A 19,105-nucleotide genomic window follows, 5' to 3' on the forward strand; every position below is an offset into this window, starting at 1 on the left:
GAAAATGTAGAACATTTACGACACTAAAATGTGCAAATTTAGATTATAAACATGCAAATATGTTGTATCATTAAGTTTTTCCATTAGGCCATTATAACGTCTCATTCCATTTCCCTAAATCCCCCTAATTAATGATTCATTTGCATGTTATGTAGCGTCGTTTAACGTGTTTTATAATCTCACATTGCTCCGCAAATTTACAAGTTTAAATCTCCTTTAAATCTACTTTCTTCTCTTAAATCTACGAGTTTTTTTTACTTATTTGCAATTTTTTCTCTCATATTTTTGTTTTAAATTTGTAAATTTACATGTTTATTCTCGTAAAAATGTGACTTTAAAGTCAAAAGTTAAACTCCAAATAGTTTTTTGGTCTTTAAATTACGGAAGAGGATTAGGGCGACTGAAAAAAAAAAGTTTACAGATTTTTACATTTATTTCAGTTTAGTATTGGAAAAAGTCAGAATTCCGACTTTTTTTTCTCAGAATTCCGACTTTTTTCTCAGAATTCTGACTTTTTTTTTTTATTGTCAGAATTCTGAGAAAAAGGTCGGAATTCTGAGAAAAAAAATTCGGAATTCTGAGAAAAAAAGTCGGAATTCTGATTTTTTTCCCATACTAAACTGAAATAAAATTAAAAAATCAGTTAACTGTTTTTTCCCCAGTGGCCCTAATCCTCATCCGTATTAAATAGCCCTACGTACTTTAGTAAAGTCATTTTGTGGAATTCATCAGACATGTTTGAACCAAATAAAAAGAAAACTCCCGCCATGCTTTTACTTTGAAGGGCTGTGAGGGGAAGCGGTAGGGGGGCACTTCCGGAGTGTGAGGAGGAAAACTTTGGGGGAGCAACATTCTCCTGCGGGTCTTCAGACGGACAGTAGGGCCGCTTCTTCGGCCTCCAGACTCCCGCATGGCTCCGACTAACGTCCGTTACCAGCTGCCTGCTGCCGCCGGTAAGTATTCATCCCCCCACCCGGTCTGCCACATGGTCCGCTGGGAGTGTGGGGGGGTAACAGGTCAGCTGAACATTTGTTGAATGTTCAGCTGACCTGTGATTGAATAAATCTGTATTTTCCCCTCAATCTAAGGAGTTAAACACGGTAATTGTCCTTCTCCTGAAAAATAAAGACAGTTATTTACTAGAAATAAAATATTAGAATTTGTTTAGTCTCTCTATGAGCATAGATCTTCTCCATCAATCAGTTGATTGTTAATTAGTTAATATTTTTACTGCTAAAATCAGAGGAAAATAGACTTTATTGTCTGAAAATAGTTGGTGTTTAGCAGTAAAGCTCCATGGATTAAACTGTTTTCATTTTATTCTCAATCTGTTGTTTTTCTATGCTAAATATTAAAATATGAATATTTTAATCTTTGAGAATAAATCTGGATTACTCGGTTCTTTAGTTGATCCTTATAGTAGGGATAGATTTCTCACCAGATGCTGAATCTGAGCCTCCGTTTGTTTGCAGATCTAATAAGTATGAGTGGATGTGTTGGATATCTGCTGGTTTTAGTTCTCACTGAGTTCCTTCTGTCCAGGCTGCGGCTCCGCGGTGGAGGCTGAGCTGCGAAGCTTGCTGCAGCAAAGGATCATGGTCCTAGATGGCGGAATGGGAACGATGATCCAGCTGGAGAAGCTGGAGGAGGAAGATTTCAGGGGAGAAGAGTTCAAAGATCATCCTCTACCTCTGAAGGGAAACAACGACCTCCTCAGCATCACACAGCCTCACATCATCTACAAAATACACCAGGTAGTGGATCCAGACGGATCAGAGCCGCTGAGCCTCAACAGGTCACTGAGGTGACTGGGATTCTTCTGCTGTGTGTTTGAAGGAGTATCTGCAGGCCGGCGCCGACATCATCGAGACCAACACCTTCAGCAGCACCTGCGTAGCCCAGGCGGATTACGGCCTGGAGCGCCTGGTAGGACCGCGGCTCACGCTATCAACACAAAGGTCACGCACTCACAGCGATGACTCATTAACCACAGATGAGCTCATTCTGAGAAACTCACCTGGATCTGATTCTGCAAAGCGCAGCTGAACGGCCGTCGGCCGCTGTGACCCGACGCTTATCTGACACTGAAAGCTGTCAGCTGGTTTCTGTTCTCATCACCAGAGAAATTAGCCTGAATTCATGGACAAACATGAAGGTGACCTCAGTCCTTCTAAAGCCCTGAACACACCGGCTGCTTCCCACTTTTAAATCTCTGATCCGATTTTTTTCCATATCCCACTGAGAGAGGCTCTGACTAGGCAGGATGAGCAGATTATTTTCCCTCCTGTGTCTCCGTTATTCACACATTAAAGGGGTCATAGAATGATTCTATAGGGTATCTGATGCTGGTACTTCAGGTCTCCTAATAGGGTGTGTAACATCGGTTGGGCTGAAAATGGCATATTTGCTGTTCTATGAGCCCAAAAACAAGCCTGGTTAAAGGACCTAAAATGAAACGACAGGCTTTCTTCCTTCTATGGTATGATCATGAATATTTAGATGAGCTGTGCACTGATTGGTTTGGTTTACAACGAGCCAAGCTGCTGAGCAAAGATGCATCATAGCAACAAGCTGCTGAGCAAAGATGCATCATAGCAACAAGCACTCACTCACTGAAACATCGAATTGTTGATATGGTAGGGTGACCAGACGTCCTCTTTTTACCAGACGTGTCCTACTTTTCACACCTAAAAAAATGTCCGAGGGGAATTTCAAAATCGTCTGGGATTTTGGTCGACTACTGTGCAAACACCACCCCCCCCACCCCCCACCCCCCCGCCAGCCGCTGCCACCGAAGGCAAGCGCCCTGCACCGTGTCCCATTCATACACACTTCATCGTTCTTCACCTTCACTAGACGTGGACATACTTTAGTGTTTTCTGCTGTAAAATTTGTCTAATATTTTCTTGTTTTACTGGTGGATTCAACCTATTTCGCAGGATGCACAGCTTTAGATGGTAACTAGGTGACTGTAAGAGAGTAAACCGAAACTTATTGGCTTATTTATATGACTAACTGGAATGATGTTGATCAGAGCATCGCTTTGGACAGATACGCTGCGCAGGTTTCACCAGCGACCTCCTCCTCACACCCCGCGCTCTTGTTGTCTGCTGAATCTCAGTAGTTCTAATCCACATGATGTATGCATTATTTTACTGCCCGCACGCCCTTACTGGCATTAAAAAAACACTACCTCGCATAGTCTAAAATCCGGGATCATTTATCAGACTCGCAGACATCCGGTATCAAATAAGGCAACATCCCAGAGTTTACGTCGACTCGGTGCTTCGTTTGGATTCACTGTTTTATGGTGGAAGTTTAGAATTGTGAGATTTGCAGAGAAAGGAGGTGTTGATGGGTTTGAACTTCTCTGTACGTCCATTTCATCCACTGAACTATCGTTATTCATCTATGACAATGGAAACTGCATTCTATCACCCCTTTAAAACTATTTCCCATATTTGACTGAAACTGATTTTGAAAAGTTTTTATAAACTTTATAAACACACATTTTATAAATTGGAGGTCTTCCACTAGGGGTCTGCGAGCCCCAGGGGGTCCACGAAGGTACTGCATGGGGGGTCCGAAAGTTTTGGTTGATTAGAGGTTTTTTTATATTCCCTCCTGCAGTTTTTTTCCACTAATTGAAATGTCTTTAAATCCACATCAACATGAATTCAATAGACTGTAGTAACCAGATAAATGGAGGCAGAAGATGTCTTTCAGTCATCAATGCTCACATTCAGAGACACACAGGAGCTCTTTCAAGCTGGGCACCGTTTCATTCACAACACCTGTCCCATCAACCAGGAATCAGAAATACTTTAATAATCCCAGGGAGAAATTACTTTCGTTACATTACTCCATCTGTAATAGAGTGACTATAGGACCAGTTTGATAGAACACTATTTAATATGATATATATAATTAGGGGGTCTGTGCTCCATCTCACCATCAGTTTGGGGAAACATTGAAGACCCCTGCTATAAAGCAAAGCTCTTCTTAACAAGTCTGTGCAGCATCTAGAACCAGAGCAGATAGAGAATGTTAATCTATTAAAACATAATGAGATCTACGTCTAAAGAAAAGAAAAACGCAGCAATAAACGGCGTGGGACGGTTTCTATGGTGACTGAGGCAGAGAGGTGATTCTCAGAGAGATCTGGGAAGTTTATCCAAGTTTTTCTTTCTTTTTTCCTAAAGAGGTGAGAGAGATACGCTGCGCTGACCTGCTCTGTCTGCTCCTCCTTATTCTGGTTTCTGTGAGGCTCAAAGAGAATCACTACTTTATCGGTTTTCTGTCCTCCTGAACTCCCATCATGGGGAAAGTTTCTATGTTAAAGTTTCATTCATTGTTTTTGCTCCAGTCTGTCCTGCTCACTATAAACACGATGTGCGACTCCAGACTGACTCTTTTTCCATCAGATTAACAGATTTTATTTAGTATTTTCCTCCAAAGCGGATGTGTTTGACTTTGTAACAGCATCTCTCTTCCTGTCAGACCCCTTAATTGCTGCCTAATTGCTGCATAGTCTGACTGAAATAGACCTGGGCTCTATCTCAGTGTGACCTACGCTGCCCCCTGCAGGAAATCATCCCCACTGACTTTCAATCAGCGCTAAAAGCCACGACCTCTAAGGCACGATTTTCTGTCGGATCAGACGCTAAATCAGACTGGATGTGTTCTGGGCTTTAGTCTGCAGCTTCCTGCTGTTCTGAGAAAACTGAGGATGTAGAACATCTGTCCTAACCTCCTAAAAGTAGTTTGATATTTTTTGGCTTCAGCTGCAGCAGCAACGTTCAAAATGAACCTGTAGTCCAAAAACAACAACAAATATAAAATCCATTCAACTGTAGAAAAGTAAATATAGAATAAATCGGTCAAATAAAACTGAAAAAGCTTCCCTTTTCTAAAAGGACTTTCCATATATACTATATTTATATAGAAATTATTATGCTGGAACAGAGACGTACCTAGAACATGCGGGGCTGGGGTCCCTGGGGTGGGCACCTCTGGGCTTAAGGTCTCTATTTGTGCTGCAGGCCTACCGTCTGAACAGGGCGTCTGCAGAGCTGGCCAGGAGGGCCGCCGATGATATCACCAAGCAGTCAGGTAAGCTGAGCGCCTCGTTCAGGACGACGTCCCGTCCAGCCGGATGAGGGGACCAACATCTGCTGTGTTTGTTCTCAGGGTGGAAACGCTATGTGGCGGGGGCCCTGGGCCCCACCAATAAAACCCTCTCTGTGTCGCCTTCAGTAGAGAAACCAGATTACAGGAACATAAGTAAGAGTTTAGCTGCTCTCTTTGCTCTGAGTGCGCATCGCTGCTGATCCGGATCCAGATCCGGATTCTGATCCAGACTGTCCTCCTTGCTGTCTCCTGATGCAGCGTTCGATAAGCTGGTGGAGGCCTACACCGAGCAGGCCCGCGGTCTGCTGGACGGAGGAGCAGACATCCTTCTGGTTGAAACCGTCTTTGACACGGCCAACGCCAAGGTAACCTGAGAATGAAGTTGCCATGGAAACGTGGAAGAAAGTTCCTTTTCACACAATTAAGTAATAATTCTCTTTATTATGTATTAGAGGTTTTCCTTTCAACATTCCTGTAAATATTTTGACCTTCTGGGAGCCATTTCAGTAAGATGGGTTACAGACTAAGCTGTGGGCTAACTTTCTGTTTACCCTAGCTTCTATGGGGCTAATGTTGTTCCATTATTGTTGCAAACAAATAACTTGTTTCGTAAATTGAAATTGGGGGGTGGGGGGGATAGATCCAGAAAAGAAAAATGTAAAAACTTCAAAAATTCTTTTAGATGAATTAGCTGTTTTCTGTTATTCAGTTATTCTTTTTATTATTTATTTCTTTTTCATGTTTAAGTTTTCTTTAAAATTGCTTTTTTTTCCCAGAGAAATTATAATTTCTAATTTCTAAATATGGAAGACGATAACGGTCACTGGAAAATGATACAAAAAGTTTACAGATTGTTTTTTAATTTTAGTTTATAATGGGAAAAAATCTCAGAAATGTTCTCATATTGAACTTAAAATCAGTTAGTCTGCAAAAAAAAAAAAAAATTCCGGTGGCTATAATCTTCTTCCATAGATAAGTCTTTATTTTTATTCAAAATTGCGTTTTTCCAGATCCCATTCTCTGGAGTGAAGAGCCATTTTTATTGGGGGTTTTATTTTAAGCTACAAAAGTAAAAAAAAAAGAAATGTACAAAGTTTTTTTTATTTAGGGGATGCAGTCGCTGGATTTGAACTCACAGCCAGTTTGGTGCGAAGAAAAAACAAAAACTCTTGAGCTCTGCTCAGTCTGTGTCATGTGATGAAAAGCGCGTAATTTGATTGGCTAAAAGCTGCCGACTCGGTCCGGTGCCGAATGCTCTGACTCGCACCAGAAAGTCGACATGTTTACATTATAAAGGGGGATTTTTTAGCAGTTGAAAGCATAAAACTCCTGGATGAAAATCCACATGACTACCATTAGACAGAGCATCCAAAACACCATACAAGCTTTTCTAACTTTAGTGATCATTGTGGCACTGATGTAATTTTTCCCTCTCTCTGCCCACAGGCCGCTCTGTTCGCCATTGACCTGCTGTTTGAAAAGACCCACCGAAGGACACCCATATTGGTACGTCTGTCGCTTTTTACTCTAATTATGACCTGAAGCTTCCAAACCACTGTATTTAAATCCGTGAAAGTTTGTCAAAGCTGTTTTTCCTCAAACTGATTTTTCAGCTTTTCCTTTTTCAGTTTAATGGTAGAAATGTTGTTTTCGTCTCTAAACCTTAAACTAATTTTTCTTTTAAGGCATCTTAGAGCTCTGAGTCACTCTATGACATGTATAATAAATGAGTTTAATAAATGTAGAAGGTTATTCTTTGGCCATAATGTATGGAGTGAGTTTTGCCACATTATTGTTGCAAGATCCGTTTTTGTAAAAGGAAATTTGAAAAAAAAAAAAAAGTAACTTTGCTTTTATTTCTCTTATGTTTTTCAAATTTCTTTTTCAGATTGAATTTTATCATATTTCATTCTTTTCAAGTTGCATTTCACATTTTCTTCACTTCCACCCCCATCCAGATACTCCCTGTCCAATCAGAATGTTGTTGCTAACGTCCAGTAGACCAATAGAAATGCATTTCTGCTCCTTACCCCAGAGGGACGTCTATGGAGAGAATTTAGTCATTTGTAAATAATTTAATCATTTGTAAATGTGCATAACTTCAGGTACTTGAAGATTGTTGTTCAAATATAGACTCTGAAATTATGAAAACAAAATAAAAATACAAACATACCATTAAATTCTTGCGCACAAATTGCATGAAACACGCAGACCAAACCACAGTAACACATTCATAGGACTTCCTGTTACATGGTGCGTTTTAATGCTGGTGGAAAACTGGGTCATGAAATATATAAAATAAACTTGAAAAAATAAATTTAAAAAACACCACTTTAACAACCTTATTTTGATTAAGAAATTTCCTCACTGATTGCATTTTTTTTGCTACATTTCTCTTTACAAAACCTGTTTTTTCCTTGTTCTTTGAAGTCTATGTTAAAACCTGTTAGTTTGGAGCTGCCTTTGATGTTAAACTGTTAACTCAGGGATCCTTAGTTTAAGGTTATGGTCCAACTGTTTGATTTGCTTTACTACCTGCTTTTGTTTTTTCTTCTATTGCAGTTCTTTAGTGTTTAATTAATATAACGCACTTTAAATTGTGCTTTAGAAATAAACTTGCCTTGCAACAATAATGGAGCAAAATTCCCACCATAATTTGAAGTGATTATTTGGTAAATATGTTTTTATTCTAGGGCTGAAACTATTATTAAATTGATTAATCTGTCTATTTTTTCCCCCATTTATAGTCTGATAGCCAAAGGCTCCTTAGAGAGGATTTTTTTTTTAAGTTGGAACCAGGTGAAAATAAAACTTTCCCATTTGAAGAGTTCTGGATTATAGAGCCAGATTGACAGATGAAAACGATTCTTTCCTTAAAGCTATAGAGGAGGATCTTTTATTTCCGGGTGGATCATCTCAATCAGTGGTCCTCCTACCTGTCAATCATTCTGGTAATGTTCCCGTAAGGCCGTCCTACATTCTCGTCCCGTTAGCTATCTTTTTCTTCCAGGCGTATATCTGTGTTGAGCTACGGTTTCAGACGGTCATTGAAGCTCACCTTTCTCACTGCGGTTCTTTGAAAATGGCAGAGGGTCGGAAGAGAAAGTGTCTACGAAGTGGATGAGAAGTAAAAGGCCTCAGAAGAGGCAGATATATCCCAGAATGCTTTGCGTTGAGAGCTCTCTTCGCAAAGCATTATGGGATTTGCTGTCACAGCGGCCACTAATAAAGATGATGCAGGTGTAGCGTATATGCATGTTATCAGAAGACAAGGTTTCCGTTAAGGAGGTGTTTTTAAAGTAAATATTGACACTGAGGCAGATCCTTATATTTGGTGTTGGTACCATATATTATGTGAAAACAACAACAACCAAAAATATTTACAATCTGCAGAAAAAAATACATTGGTTTAATACATTGCACTTTAGAAAACCTCGGTTTTGTAGACTCAGTAGTTCACAGAATTAACAAAATACAGAAACAAATTCTGCAATATTAAAAGATGAACGCTAAATGCTTCATCGAGATGAAGAGAACAATCACTTGGATGCAAATAGTCCATGATCCAAGTTTTAGCAAATGGCCATCACTAAGTGTGTGTGTGTGTATAAATGACAGTGGAGGAGGTAACCAAAGTTGCAGCTTCCTACCAGACCCTCATGGTGAGGATGTTATGAGACAGATTCTGTTCCAGGTAGTAGCTCGCCATCGATTGGTAACCAGGACCCATGGGTTAACAAGTAGTCATTTAAAATCAGTTACAAGCTAATTTTAACTTGTATATTTTATGTTCTCTGTACACAACATTCAAAGTAGGTCATAAATTGTTAAAATGACAAAGACTTGTAAAACATTACTTAATTGTTATAAACCTTAATTATTAGGAGTATACATAATATTCCATTCAATACAATTGTTAATTTTGGTTTTCAGTGTATAAATAAACCATTTAAATACTTAAAATCACAGCATCAAGAAAAAACTGCTGGGTTTGCATTACTAATTTAACGCATTAAAACTCAATAGGAGAAATTGGAGAGCAACTGCTACTAGCATTGCTAATGCTACCTGATGGCTTATGCCGTTAGCATTGAGCTAGCAAAACATTTCAACATAATAGATAGCATGGCTAATAGCAACATTCTAGTAGACAAACAAATAGACTCACAAATTCCTACAGATATTCAACACAGCGCAGCACCAGTTGCTTTTTAAATACCACAGTACTTGGCACTATAAAAATCTAATCGCATGCTAGAGTCAAACAAGCATTTAAGATGGAAAATAGCATCGTTTGTGTACAGAGACATACCATGTGCCACTGCTTTCCGCTCACACTACTGATTGGGGGAACTCACCTCAGCTTCTAAACTCTGCTTGATTGGTTAGACTCAAGTGTGTCTTGTGGTGTGTTCAGGTGACTGGGAAAAAAATGGGACCATGGAATTCTAACCTGGGTTACACAGGCACCCCACGGTGGAGGAGGAGTTACATGATGTGGAGTTAGATAGCTGAGATGTAGGCATTTCTTGCAAGAAAAAAGGTTCAAATTTATTGAACGTCCTCAGACGGAGAGATAGAGCTCTGACAGAGGCAACCTCAGTACAATCATTTATACCTTACAATTTCCCAACACCCACACTCCCCCCAGGGGAACCAACCCACCCCCTGCCTAAAGAACTTTCTCACACTTTAAAATTTGGAGGAAAAACATCTTGAGTTCATCTTCGCTGTTCCCTGTTAGGTTAATATATCTTTCACTGGTCAGATGGATCTCCTCTAAACAGCAGTTCTCCCCTTCATTCCATGAAGGAGTGATTATCTGAACGGCTTTGAGAACAGCAACTTCTATATAGAGCGTGCACGAGGAGAAATGGGCTCATGCACACTCTCACACACGTTTGAAGGAACAGTCTGGTCAGCAAGGAATAAATATAATGAATTTATCCTTAATCAGTAAAAAAATGAATATAATTTTCGTCATGACCACTGAGTCTGGGAGCGGCCATTTTTGTCCAAATATAGTAGCCCCTCCCTCCTGCCATCTTCCAGCAGTGACGTCACGGTGCGGTAAGCCTAGCGCCATTCTCCCCGCTTTACAAGCAAAATCAATGGGAACTACTAAACACATCTGCAATCAACAACAATTATTGAAGATTTCCAGAGGACTTCACCATTGAAATTCACCAGAGCTATAGTGAAACTGACAATAGCTACGTTTACATGCGCAAAATTTCCCTGATCCGATCCAAACCTTGGTTGATCGGAAATTCAAAATCTCCGTTTACATGGACACTAAATGAAATAATCCGATCATGACGTGTGTATACATGTACCAAGCGTTGGATCAGATTAAATCTTTTAAGCATGCGCAGAACTTCCTGCCAAACTTGGCAGTTCTGTCTGCGTCTGGTTTTTGGGAGGCCTGACAAACGATGCGCTCGGAGCGAGCGGAAAGAAAAACGGAAAGAGGAGGAAAAAAGCGCTTGGCAGCGAAATGTCCGAGAGAAAATGTAGAGAATGAGCGCTTGAACCGGCGTGGGAGAGCGAGTGGGCTGTGGAGAGGAAGAAGAGGAAGAGGAGGAGGATAAATTCCTGCTTCCTGCAGCTTTAAATGAACTTGAGTGTATAAGTCGGCGTTCCTAGACTCCTCCCGCCATGTTGTTCACAGCGAGAGCGACCGGTGGTTTCCTGTTGTTGACAAGGCGGAAAAACGTCACGCTGACGTCGCACACATGCGCAGTGAAGATTATTTTACTCTTAAGATCCGAATGGGTGTTTACATGGACGCCAATCAGAATGGCGATCGGCAAAAACCACCTCTCTCTTTCGGAATTAAATTTATTTCCGATCGGACCGAATCGGATTAGAATCTTCAGTCTGACATGTTTACGTGAAACATTTTTGATCTGATCAGGCCTTCAATCCGATTATTTGTGTCCATGTAAACGTAGCTAATGCCAACGTGCATGGCAGCTGGATGTTGGAATACATCGGGTAAAAGTGGAAAAAAAGAGTTATTTCACCTTTCTGATTCCTGATCCTCCACGGACGGGTTGGTCGTTGGATCGCCAACTTGAAGAGGGAGGATTTGCCATCGAACTTCTGGCCAGAGAAAAAACCCGTAATATGTAGCCAACATTTGGAAGAAGAATGTTTTCAAGATGACTTGGATAATAGCGCGTCGTGACAAACAGCAGATACAGCACTGGGACTTGATCAACAGCCGATACCGCACCGTGACGTCACTAACCAGTAGGTGGCAGTAGTGTTCTTTGACAAACATGGATGCCTCCAGTAAAGCACATTCACATGAAAATGACTCTGAATTAAAAACATTTATCCTTTATTGGACAGGATGTAATAATTTCATATTTAATGAACCTTTCAGAAGTTTGAATTCTGAATATGAGAGGACTTTTCCTTTAATAAGGATTCTCTCTCTGGAGCTGATGGATCCGCTCTGTCAGCCAAAGGCATGTTTTAGAGTCTCTATACTCCAGTTAAAGTTAATTGATTGCTAAATTAGTTGAGGATTATTTCAATAATCGATTAATCTGATTCATAGTTTCAGTTCTAATTTATTCCTTCCTAAATCTGATGGAATTTGAGCGCCGTTGCTGACGCTGGGATGTAAACCGTGTTGACATGAGCAGTTTTCCCTGCAGGTGTCGGGGACCATTGTGGACCGGAGCGGGCGGACGCTGTCCGGTCAGACGGGAGAGGCCTTCGTAGTGAGTGTTTCCCATGCTAAACCTCTGTGGTGAGTTTACCTCTGGAAGAACCAGCAGGGGGTGCTGTGGGGTAATCGCCTAAACGCAAAACCAGCATAAATCTGTCACTGTGTTGCAGTATTGGCCTGAACTGTGCTCTAGGGGCCACAGAAATGAGGCCTTTTATTGAGGCGATTGGAAAAAGCACCACAGCTTTCGTCATCTGTTATCCCAATGCAGGTGAGCCAGAATTAGTTAATCTATCTGACTGTTTTTACATATGATGCCATCACCAACAGCAGCAACTAAAGGCTCCAAGGGGACGCTGGAGGTTCCTCTGCAGTCTTTTAGTTCTGAGTCATTGTTAAGGTTTTGTTTACCTTTAATGACCTGAAGACCAACAGTGACCCGTGTTCTGGTTCTTTCTGCCTCATGATGCGTTTTCTTTTTTTTTTTCCCGTCAGGTCTTCCCAACACATTTGGAGGTTATGATGAAACGCCGCAGGTCACCGCCTCCAGTCTAAAGGTTCTGTTCCTTTACACACGTTTACAGAGCAGTTGAATTAGCAGCCTTAAGGCCTGAACACACCGGCTGCGTACGACTTTTTAGACCCCGATCCGATTTTCGGAGCAGCCAGGGCTAACGTTAGCCCGTCTGCAGCAGCCCTCTCTCTGCGTAGCCGTTTGTGAAATACCGCTAGCTCTGATGGAGGTTTGATTTTTATTTGACAAATTTTTTATTTGATTTGTGTTTATCTGACTGTGTTCATTATAATTACCCCAATAAATGAAAAACAGACATAATTAATAATTTAGACTAATAATTACAGAAGGTGAAATGCAGCTCCAGACTATCTTTGAATGTGGTGATGTCATCAGTATGTTTATGTTCCAATTGACCCACATTTATTCTGCGTGCTCCCGTTCTCCCCGATTCCAGACTTTCATGGGTTCTTCTCAAGAACATACTTGGCAAGAACACCAGTCCATACTGGTTGATTAAAGGCCTGATAGCTGATGTTGCTGCTCTTGACATTTCTGTTTGGAGTATAAAGATTTGCCCGCATTGATTAACTAACTAAAACAACAGCAAAATATATATAAATCCAGAGTTAAATTCAGAAATGTGAGCCAATATGGGGAGAAAAGTGAGCTATAGCTTATGAACTAAGGATAACTATAGGAACAGGCTGATGTTCCCACCCTGACGTCCTGGGGAGCTAACCATGCTGTATAGCAGCATGTTAGCAGGCTCTCTGCGGACAAACGGGTCTAAACCTCCTGATGCTGATGAAGATTCTCAGTCATCCAGGTCAGAGTCATTCCGTAAAAGTTCAAAAAATATCCACTGGACTTGGTTTCCAAGATTTGAAGACGTTTCGCCACCTCTCCAGGAAGCTTTCTCGAGTTTGGTCATTTGGTTCCATCGTTGGCCTGTAATTTCTGAAACCTGTCTATGATTCTGAAGGTCGGTCATTAAAGGGGGGGATTGTCTCCTGTAATACCTGAAACCTGTCTATGATTGTTAAGCTTCCTGGAGAGGTGGTGAAACATCTTTAAATCTTGGAAACCAAGTCCAGTGGACATTTTTTGAACTTTTACGGAAAACCTCCTGATGATTCTCCAGATAAACATCATGAACTGGTGACTGGTCTGACCAGATTAAACTAGGATTGCTGGCAGGAGGAGGATCACATCATCAGCATAGAGGGAGTATTGTTTTCCAATGTTGCCCAGGAGGCCTGAACGTCTGAGTAAAGGTTGGACCTGCATGGTTTACATGAAGGTCAAAGGTCACAGGGTCATTCCTGTGAGTTAGATTATTGTTGTTAATACATAAAGCTTGGCCTCAGTTTTTACTCTAGCCTCCTGTTTAGGTTGAGTTTAGGTTTTTAAGTGTTGTGCGTCCGCCAGCTGCCTGCATGCCGCTCAAATGTTGCGTCTTCTGCAGGAGTTTGCTGCGGATGGATTGGTGAACATTGTCGGAGGTTGCTGTGGGACCACGCCTGCACATATCAGGTCAGAGTGGTGTTCCTGGGAGCCGGAGGTCTGATGCGTCAGCAGGTTTTAGTGATCTTTTGTCTGTTTGCCCCCCCAGAGCCATATCAGAGGCAGTGAAAGCGTGCAAGCCAAGAGTTCCTCCTGCGGATGCCTTTAAAGACCACCTGCTTCTCTCAGGTACAGAAACTGGAGAGATACTGAGAACTGAACAACTCAGATGATTCATTTTTTTTTTAAGATATCAGGATTGTCATGATTCTGAGATTTCAAACTCTATATTGATACCCAGTAAAATATTTAATACTCGATACCATTTTCAGTACCGTGGGAATGAAAAATGCCATTTAATGAAATGCATTATAACATTAACATCTTTTAGAATGTTAATGTTCAATCTTAACACTGACTGATCTTTCTTAGTTAAGGTGTTTAATAAATAAACCAAATATCAGAATATGAGAATATTTTTAGGTTTGATTGATTGAAATGAATCCTTTATAGGGCAAGTTACAGTTTTTTTGATCACTTGCCTTACAAATGGAGTCCACACCCCGTCCCTCAGTGAGCTCTAGAAGCACAAGCTCTTATTTTGGCATTTGACCAATTTGATGAGCCCTTCAATGATTATTACCTACTGGAAATTAAGTTGGACAAAAAAAGTTAATAAGTCAAGAAAAAGGGGAAAAATGTAATTGAAAAGTTAAAAAGTGAATAAGCCTAGTTAACAATTATATTTAGGTTTATAAACTAAAAAATGTCAGTGCCAGTATCAGCATTAATGCCTCTAAGGTTATGTTGGACCAAAAAATGTGTTTCTTTCACCGAGTGTTTTTCATGAATTTCTTCTAGAAGCACTTTTGTTATTTTTCTTAACATATTCGGGGAAGTTGGCGTTTCTTGTTATCTATCACATTCATTCATTTTTATCCATCAAAATATCCAAAGTTTTTGAATGTTACAAAGGTAATAAGCTCTTATCCTGGATTCCAAGAACACTATTGGCTGGAAATGTTGATTTTTAAAGTATTTCACTGAGGCCCTATAAAGGGTTAAGAACAGCAAACATATGCAAACAACACTTATATTTGGTATCGATACCATGCTAAATTACTAATGTAATCGATTGCAGTGTTTGAATATTAATACTTTAAGAGTATCAATACTTTTGACACCCCAAACCGATATAATTGGAGGTTATTGGAGGCTTAATTAGCACCACTGGAAGCATTAAGGCCTGTTTGTCACATCTCTCCTTGAAGGCAATCCTAAACGAAAGGAGAAATGACTCCCTTATTTAATATTTGGAGCTACAAGCCAAAACCTAATAAATGAACATTAAATGGGCGGTTACCTCTGACACCATCTTTCTCCGATCATGCAGGTCTTGTCCCATTCAGTTTTCCTTTAACTACCTCTTATTAGACCTAAGCCTGGAAGTCTATGCTCATAAAACAGCAAAACTACTTCTAATAACTATCTGAAATTATACACTAAAGGTCCCCAATCAGTTATAAAACATCTTCAGATGAACCCTTGTTGATCCCTGGAGAACCACTGTACCAGATTAGCTCCTGACAGTTTTCAATCATTCCTTATAATTTTTTCTGAGTCTATTTCCTCCTGCCAGCTGCAGCCAACGGTCTGTCTTAGTTATTGTTGATTAGCTTGGTTTATGCTACATTTCTGGTCCACATCTTTAGTAAAACAAACACATTGAAGACCTATTTTTTTCATTAACCAAACATTTATCACAGGGATCAGCAGAATCAACATCGAATGAATCCATGCCAATCGCCACAACAAAGGGCACCTCCTTATCACCTTTTTATGGACCAGGGTTCTGTCAGAGAAGCATACGCCGTCAGACCAGCATACCCAGAGTCAATCTCTGTTTATCTCTTTAATTTTTCACTCTAGTTTAGTATTGAAAATAGACTTAAAAAAAAACGATAGATACAGAAAAAATTTTTAGACCGTAGGAATCAGCAGGGTAAATAAATATGCTAACTTTCATGTTTCTATCAAAAACTATTTGGCCACGGTGACGATGTAAAAATGTGTTTAGTTTTGAAAGATTTCAGTCCGATACTTTTTCCCAAAACCATAATTTTCCTATGCCTGAACAGCTTAGCTAAAAAACTAAACCATAAATGATATTGAAAAAAATAATTTCAATGTGAGAGCTAGAAGGGTCTGGAGATGTTCTTTACCAAGTTTCATGTTTGTACATCAAACAATTGAGAAGTAGCAATGATACGAAAACATGGGTGGTTTTTCGATTTTCGGCTGTGATTTTTGGAAAGTCTCTCATTGGATTTCTATTGGGACTTCTTGGTGGTCTGTGCCAAAGAAAAAATGTGTGTAAATTTTCAATCCCAATTTCAGAAAAACTGCCAAAGATATCAGAAGCTGAGTTAAATCGTAATAGCTGAATCTTTGATGAACATTTTAAAAGTTGAATGGTGTTTCTAGCTGAACGTATGCTGAAGTAGTTAAAGGTCAAAGATGGTGAAGTTTTAGCTGAATTTTGCTGAAATCTCAGAATTCTACATGCATTTCAATGGGACAAAAAAAGGCAGAAAAAGCAGAATATCGCGAAAACTACCTAAAAATATCTTTACCAAAAGACATAGCAGAATTCCCCTGAACAAGCTGAATGTTTTGATACCAAAATTGTTGAAATCGGTTGAAACTGCGGGACTAGTTAAAGTCAGAAAACTAAAAAGAGCAAAACAATAAGTGGGAATGCACATTGCTTTCCCACTTATTGTTTTGTTGATGGTGCAGATCTGGTCGTGACAGTAAGGATTAGCATTTACATTACCTAATTCTAATGCTAATGAGCTTAGCATTAGAGGACGATGTAACTGACTGCCAAACGTTCCTCATGGAGAGCAGGTTAGCCTAAGTAGCAGGGAAGGAATTCAACGTTAAAAACGTTAAATTTATTGAATGACATCGTTATGTGATGTGTTATTGGAGGCCCAGGCCAGGAGCCGACTGCGTTTTTATGGAAAGCAAGGGTTCTTTCATAAAATTTGTTCAGTTTTAAGGTTTGAGCCTGTTCTTTTAAAAAAAAATTTATTGCAAAATAATAAAAAAAACAACAACCCACTTTTAGGATTGGAACCCTTTCGAATTGGACCGTACACCAACTTTGTGAACATCGGCGAGCGTTGCAATGTGGCGGGGTCACGGCGTTTCGCCAAGCTGATCATGGCCGGCCAGTACGAGGTGATTTCCTCTCCTATCATTTTAATAACAGCATCAGTGAAGTCTCAGTAAAGCCAGCAGTGCAGGCAGCAGACGGTTTGTTCTCAGTGGGTTCCTCTGTATGTTCTCCTCAGGAAGCTCTGAGCATTGCCAAGGCCCAGGTGGAGATGGGGGCCCAGGTTCTGGATATAAACATGGATGAGGGCATGCTGGATGGGCCCACAGCCATGGCTCGGTTCTGTAACTTTATCGCATCGGAGCCAGATGTTGCACGGGTCGGAATTTCTTACTTAAATTGTACTTTTTTTCCCCAGTATAGAACCATTCTAACCACTGAGGTCCATTTCTCCTGCAGGTTCCTTTGTGCATCGACTCCTCCAACTTCTCTGTGATTGAAGCTGGGCTGAAGTGCTGCCAGGGGAAGTGCATCGTCAACAGCATCAGCCTGAAGGAAGGAGAGCAGGACTTCCTGCTCAGAGCGGCCGCTGTGAGGCGCTACGGCGCTGCGGTGGTGGTCATGGCCTTTGATGAGGAGGGACAGGTGAGGGTCTGTGGTTGCATCCCCGCAATTGCATAATTTCTGGTATCTTTCATCTTCTACGACCCACTTTTCATCATCACACTTTAAATCATGGGTCTCAAACCCGTTCCAGAAATGGCCGTGCGGCTGGAGGTTTTCTTTCCAACCAAGCAATAGCACGATAGACTCCAGTCATGGAGCTACTGGAGACTTTGGAGACAACATCTAAAAGCAGCGAACTCTGCTCTCCAGAGCCAGTAGATTGGTAACCCCGCCTCCTGCTCTCCTCTATCTTGTCTGCTGTCATGATTCATGCAGCTATTATTTCATCCAAATGAAAAATGGAGAACAGAGAAGCAGATCATGGCTTGTCTACAGTGAAAAGAAGGACTGGGTTATTTACTTTGGCCTTTTTGGAAACACAGGAAGGAGCAATCAGCTAAGTGAGCTTAGTGCTTGGAAAAAATCTTTCATTCCTTTAGAGACAACATGAAAAGTCAGCTGAGTACAAAACATAGAGAGGAAAACAAGAAGAAAAGGGACAAGAAGAGAGGGACACAACCTAGAACAGATAATGGATGTCTATTCTATTTTATTATCTTAGATGGAGATCCTTATCGCAGTCACCACAGTTACTTCAGTCACTGTGAAAACTAAAACATATACCACATATACAAATATTAGAATACAAAACATCAATTTTCTATCCAAATAACTAAACATACCTCGCTGCTTTCACTAAGGAACACCAAGTGTTGATTGGTTGCTTGATGACAAACAGCTTGAAAGTTCTAGTCATTCATTAGTACAATGATTCCACCAGCATTTATAGGGCCTGCCCTCATTTGCTACGGCAGCCTGTGAGGTCCAAAAAAACCTTAAACATTACAAGGTACAAATACCATTAAACAAACCACAAACAATGCTAATCAAAACAGACAAACATCCATAAACAATCTGCAACATTTACAAAATACACTTCCAATAATTTACATTAAAAATAAATTACACAATTCATTTTCAATAACTCACTATCCATTACACTGTATAATGGGTCTGTTTTATGTGTCGTCTTCTGCATTCAGAGGGCCCCCTGCCTGTCTTTGCCTAGGGCTCCAGATTTCCTAAATCCGCCACTGTTAATGCATAAAAACCCAATTTAACCATTACTGAGGTAGTGCATGGAAGTATTTATAGGGCTTAAATATCATCACTAACTGGGCCGGTATCGATATTCTCCCAAATACTCTGTTCCTCTGCGAGCCTTTTCAAAGCCGAGCGGCTCTGATCTCATCAGGGTTGCATCATTGCTGCTGCAGCAGTGAGCTGGTTGGCTGGAAGTAGATCAATGAACCAGTGAAGTGATTATTTTAACAGAACCACCAGAGTCTGGTCCGTCTTCTTTTATCTACTCACTCCACCTCTGTCGTTGTTAAGGTTCAGTTCTCATATTTATCACGGCTGTTGATAAACTGAATGAACAGAGTTTTGTATTCCATAATAGTCCAGGAAATGAGATCCAAAACAT

At 40.5% G+C, this 19,105-nt stretch overlaps 1 protein-coding gene across 1 annotated transcript in view; it reads left to right on the forward strand.

Annotated features, from left to right (window-relative positions):
• Positions 1–798: 798 nt before the first annotated feature.
• The window catches only part of mtr (5-methyltetrahydrofolate-homocysteine methyltransferase), a 59,391-nt gene continuing 41,084 nt past the window's right edge, over positions 799–19,105 (forward strand). The window contains exons 1-15 of the mRNA XM_038303942.1: positions 799–953; positions 1,543–1,754; positions 1,837–1,926; positions 5,043–5,112; positions 5,191–5,283; positions 5,389–5,495; positions 6,577–6,636; positions 11,799–11,893; positions 11,983–12,083; positions 12,308–12,369; positions 13,795–13,862; positions 13,942–14,021; positions 16,966–17,078; positions 17,192–17,332; positions 17,413–17,598. Coding sequence (XP_038159870.1) covers positions 911–953; positions 1,543–1,754; positions 1,837–1,926; positions 5,043–5,112; positions 5,191–5,283; positions 5,389–5,495; positions 6,577–6,636; positions 11,799–11,893; positions 11,983–12,083; positions 12,308–12,369; positions 13,795–13,862; positions 13,942–14,021; positions 16,966–17,078; positions 17,192–17,332; positions 17,413–17,598 — 1,521 coding nt within the window. The 5' untranslated portion in view covers positions 799–910. The remainder of the gene's footprint in view (positions 954–1,542; positions 1,755–1,836; positions 1,927–5,042; positions 5,113–5,190; positions 5,284–5,388; positions 5,496–6,576; positions 6,637–11,798; positions 11,894–11,982; positions 12,084–12,307; positions 12,370–13,794; positions 13,863–13,941; positions 14,022–16,965; positions 17,079–17,191; positions 17,333–17,412; positions 17,599–19,105) is intronic.

Source organism: Cyprinodon tularosa, unplaced genomic scaffold (genome assembly GCF_016077235.1).
Source record: "Cyprinodon tularosa strain WSP-4 unplaced genomic scaffold, ASM1607723v1 ctg521, whole genome shotgun sequence".
Lineage (NCBI taxonomy): Eukaryota > Metazoa > Chordata > Actinopteri > Cyprinodontiformes > Cyprinodontidae > Cyprinodon > Cyprinodon tularosa.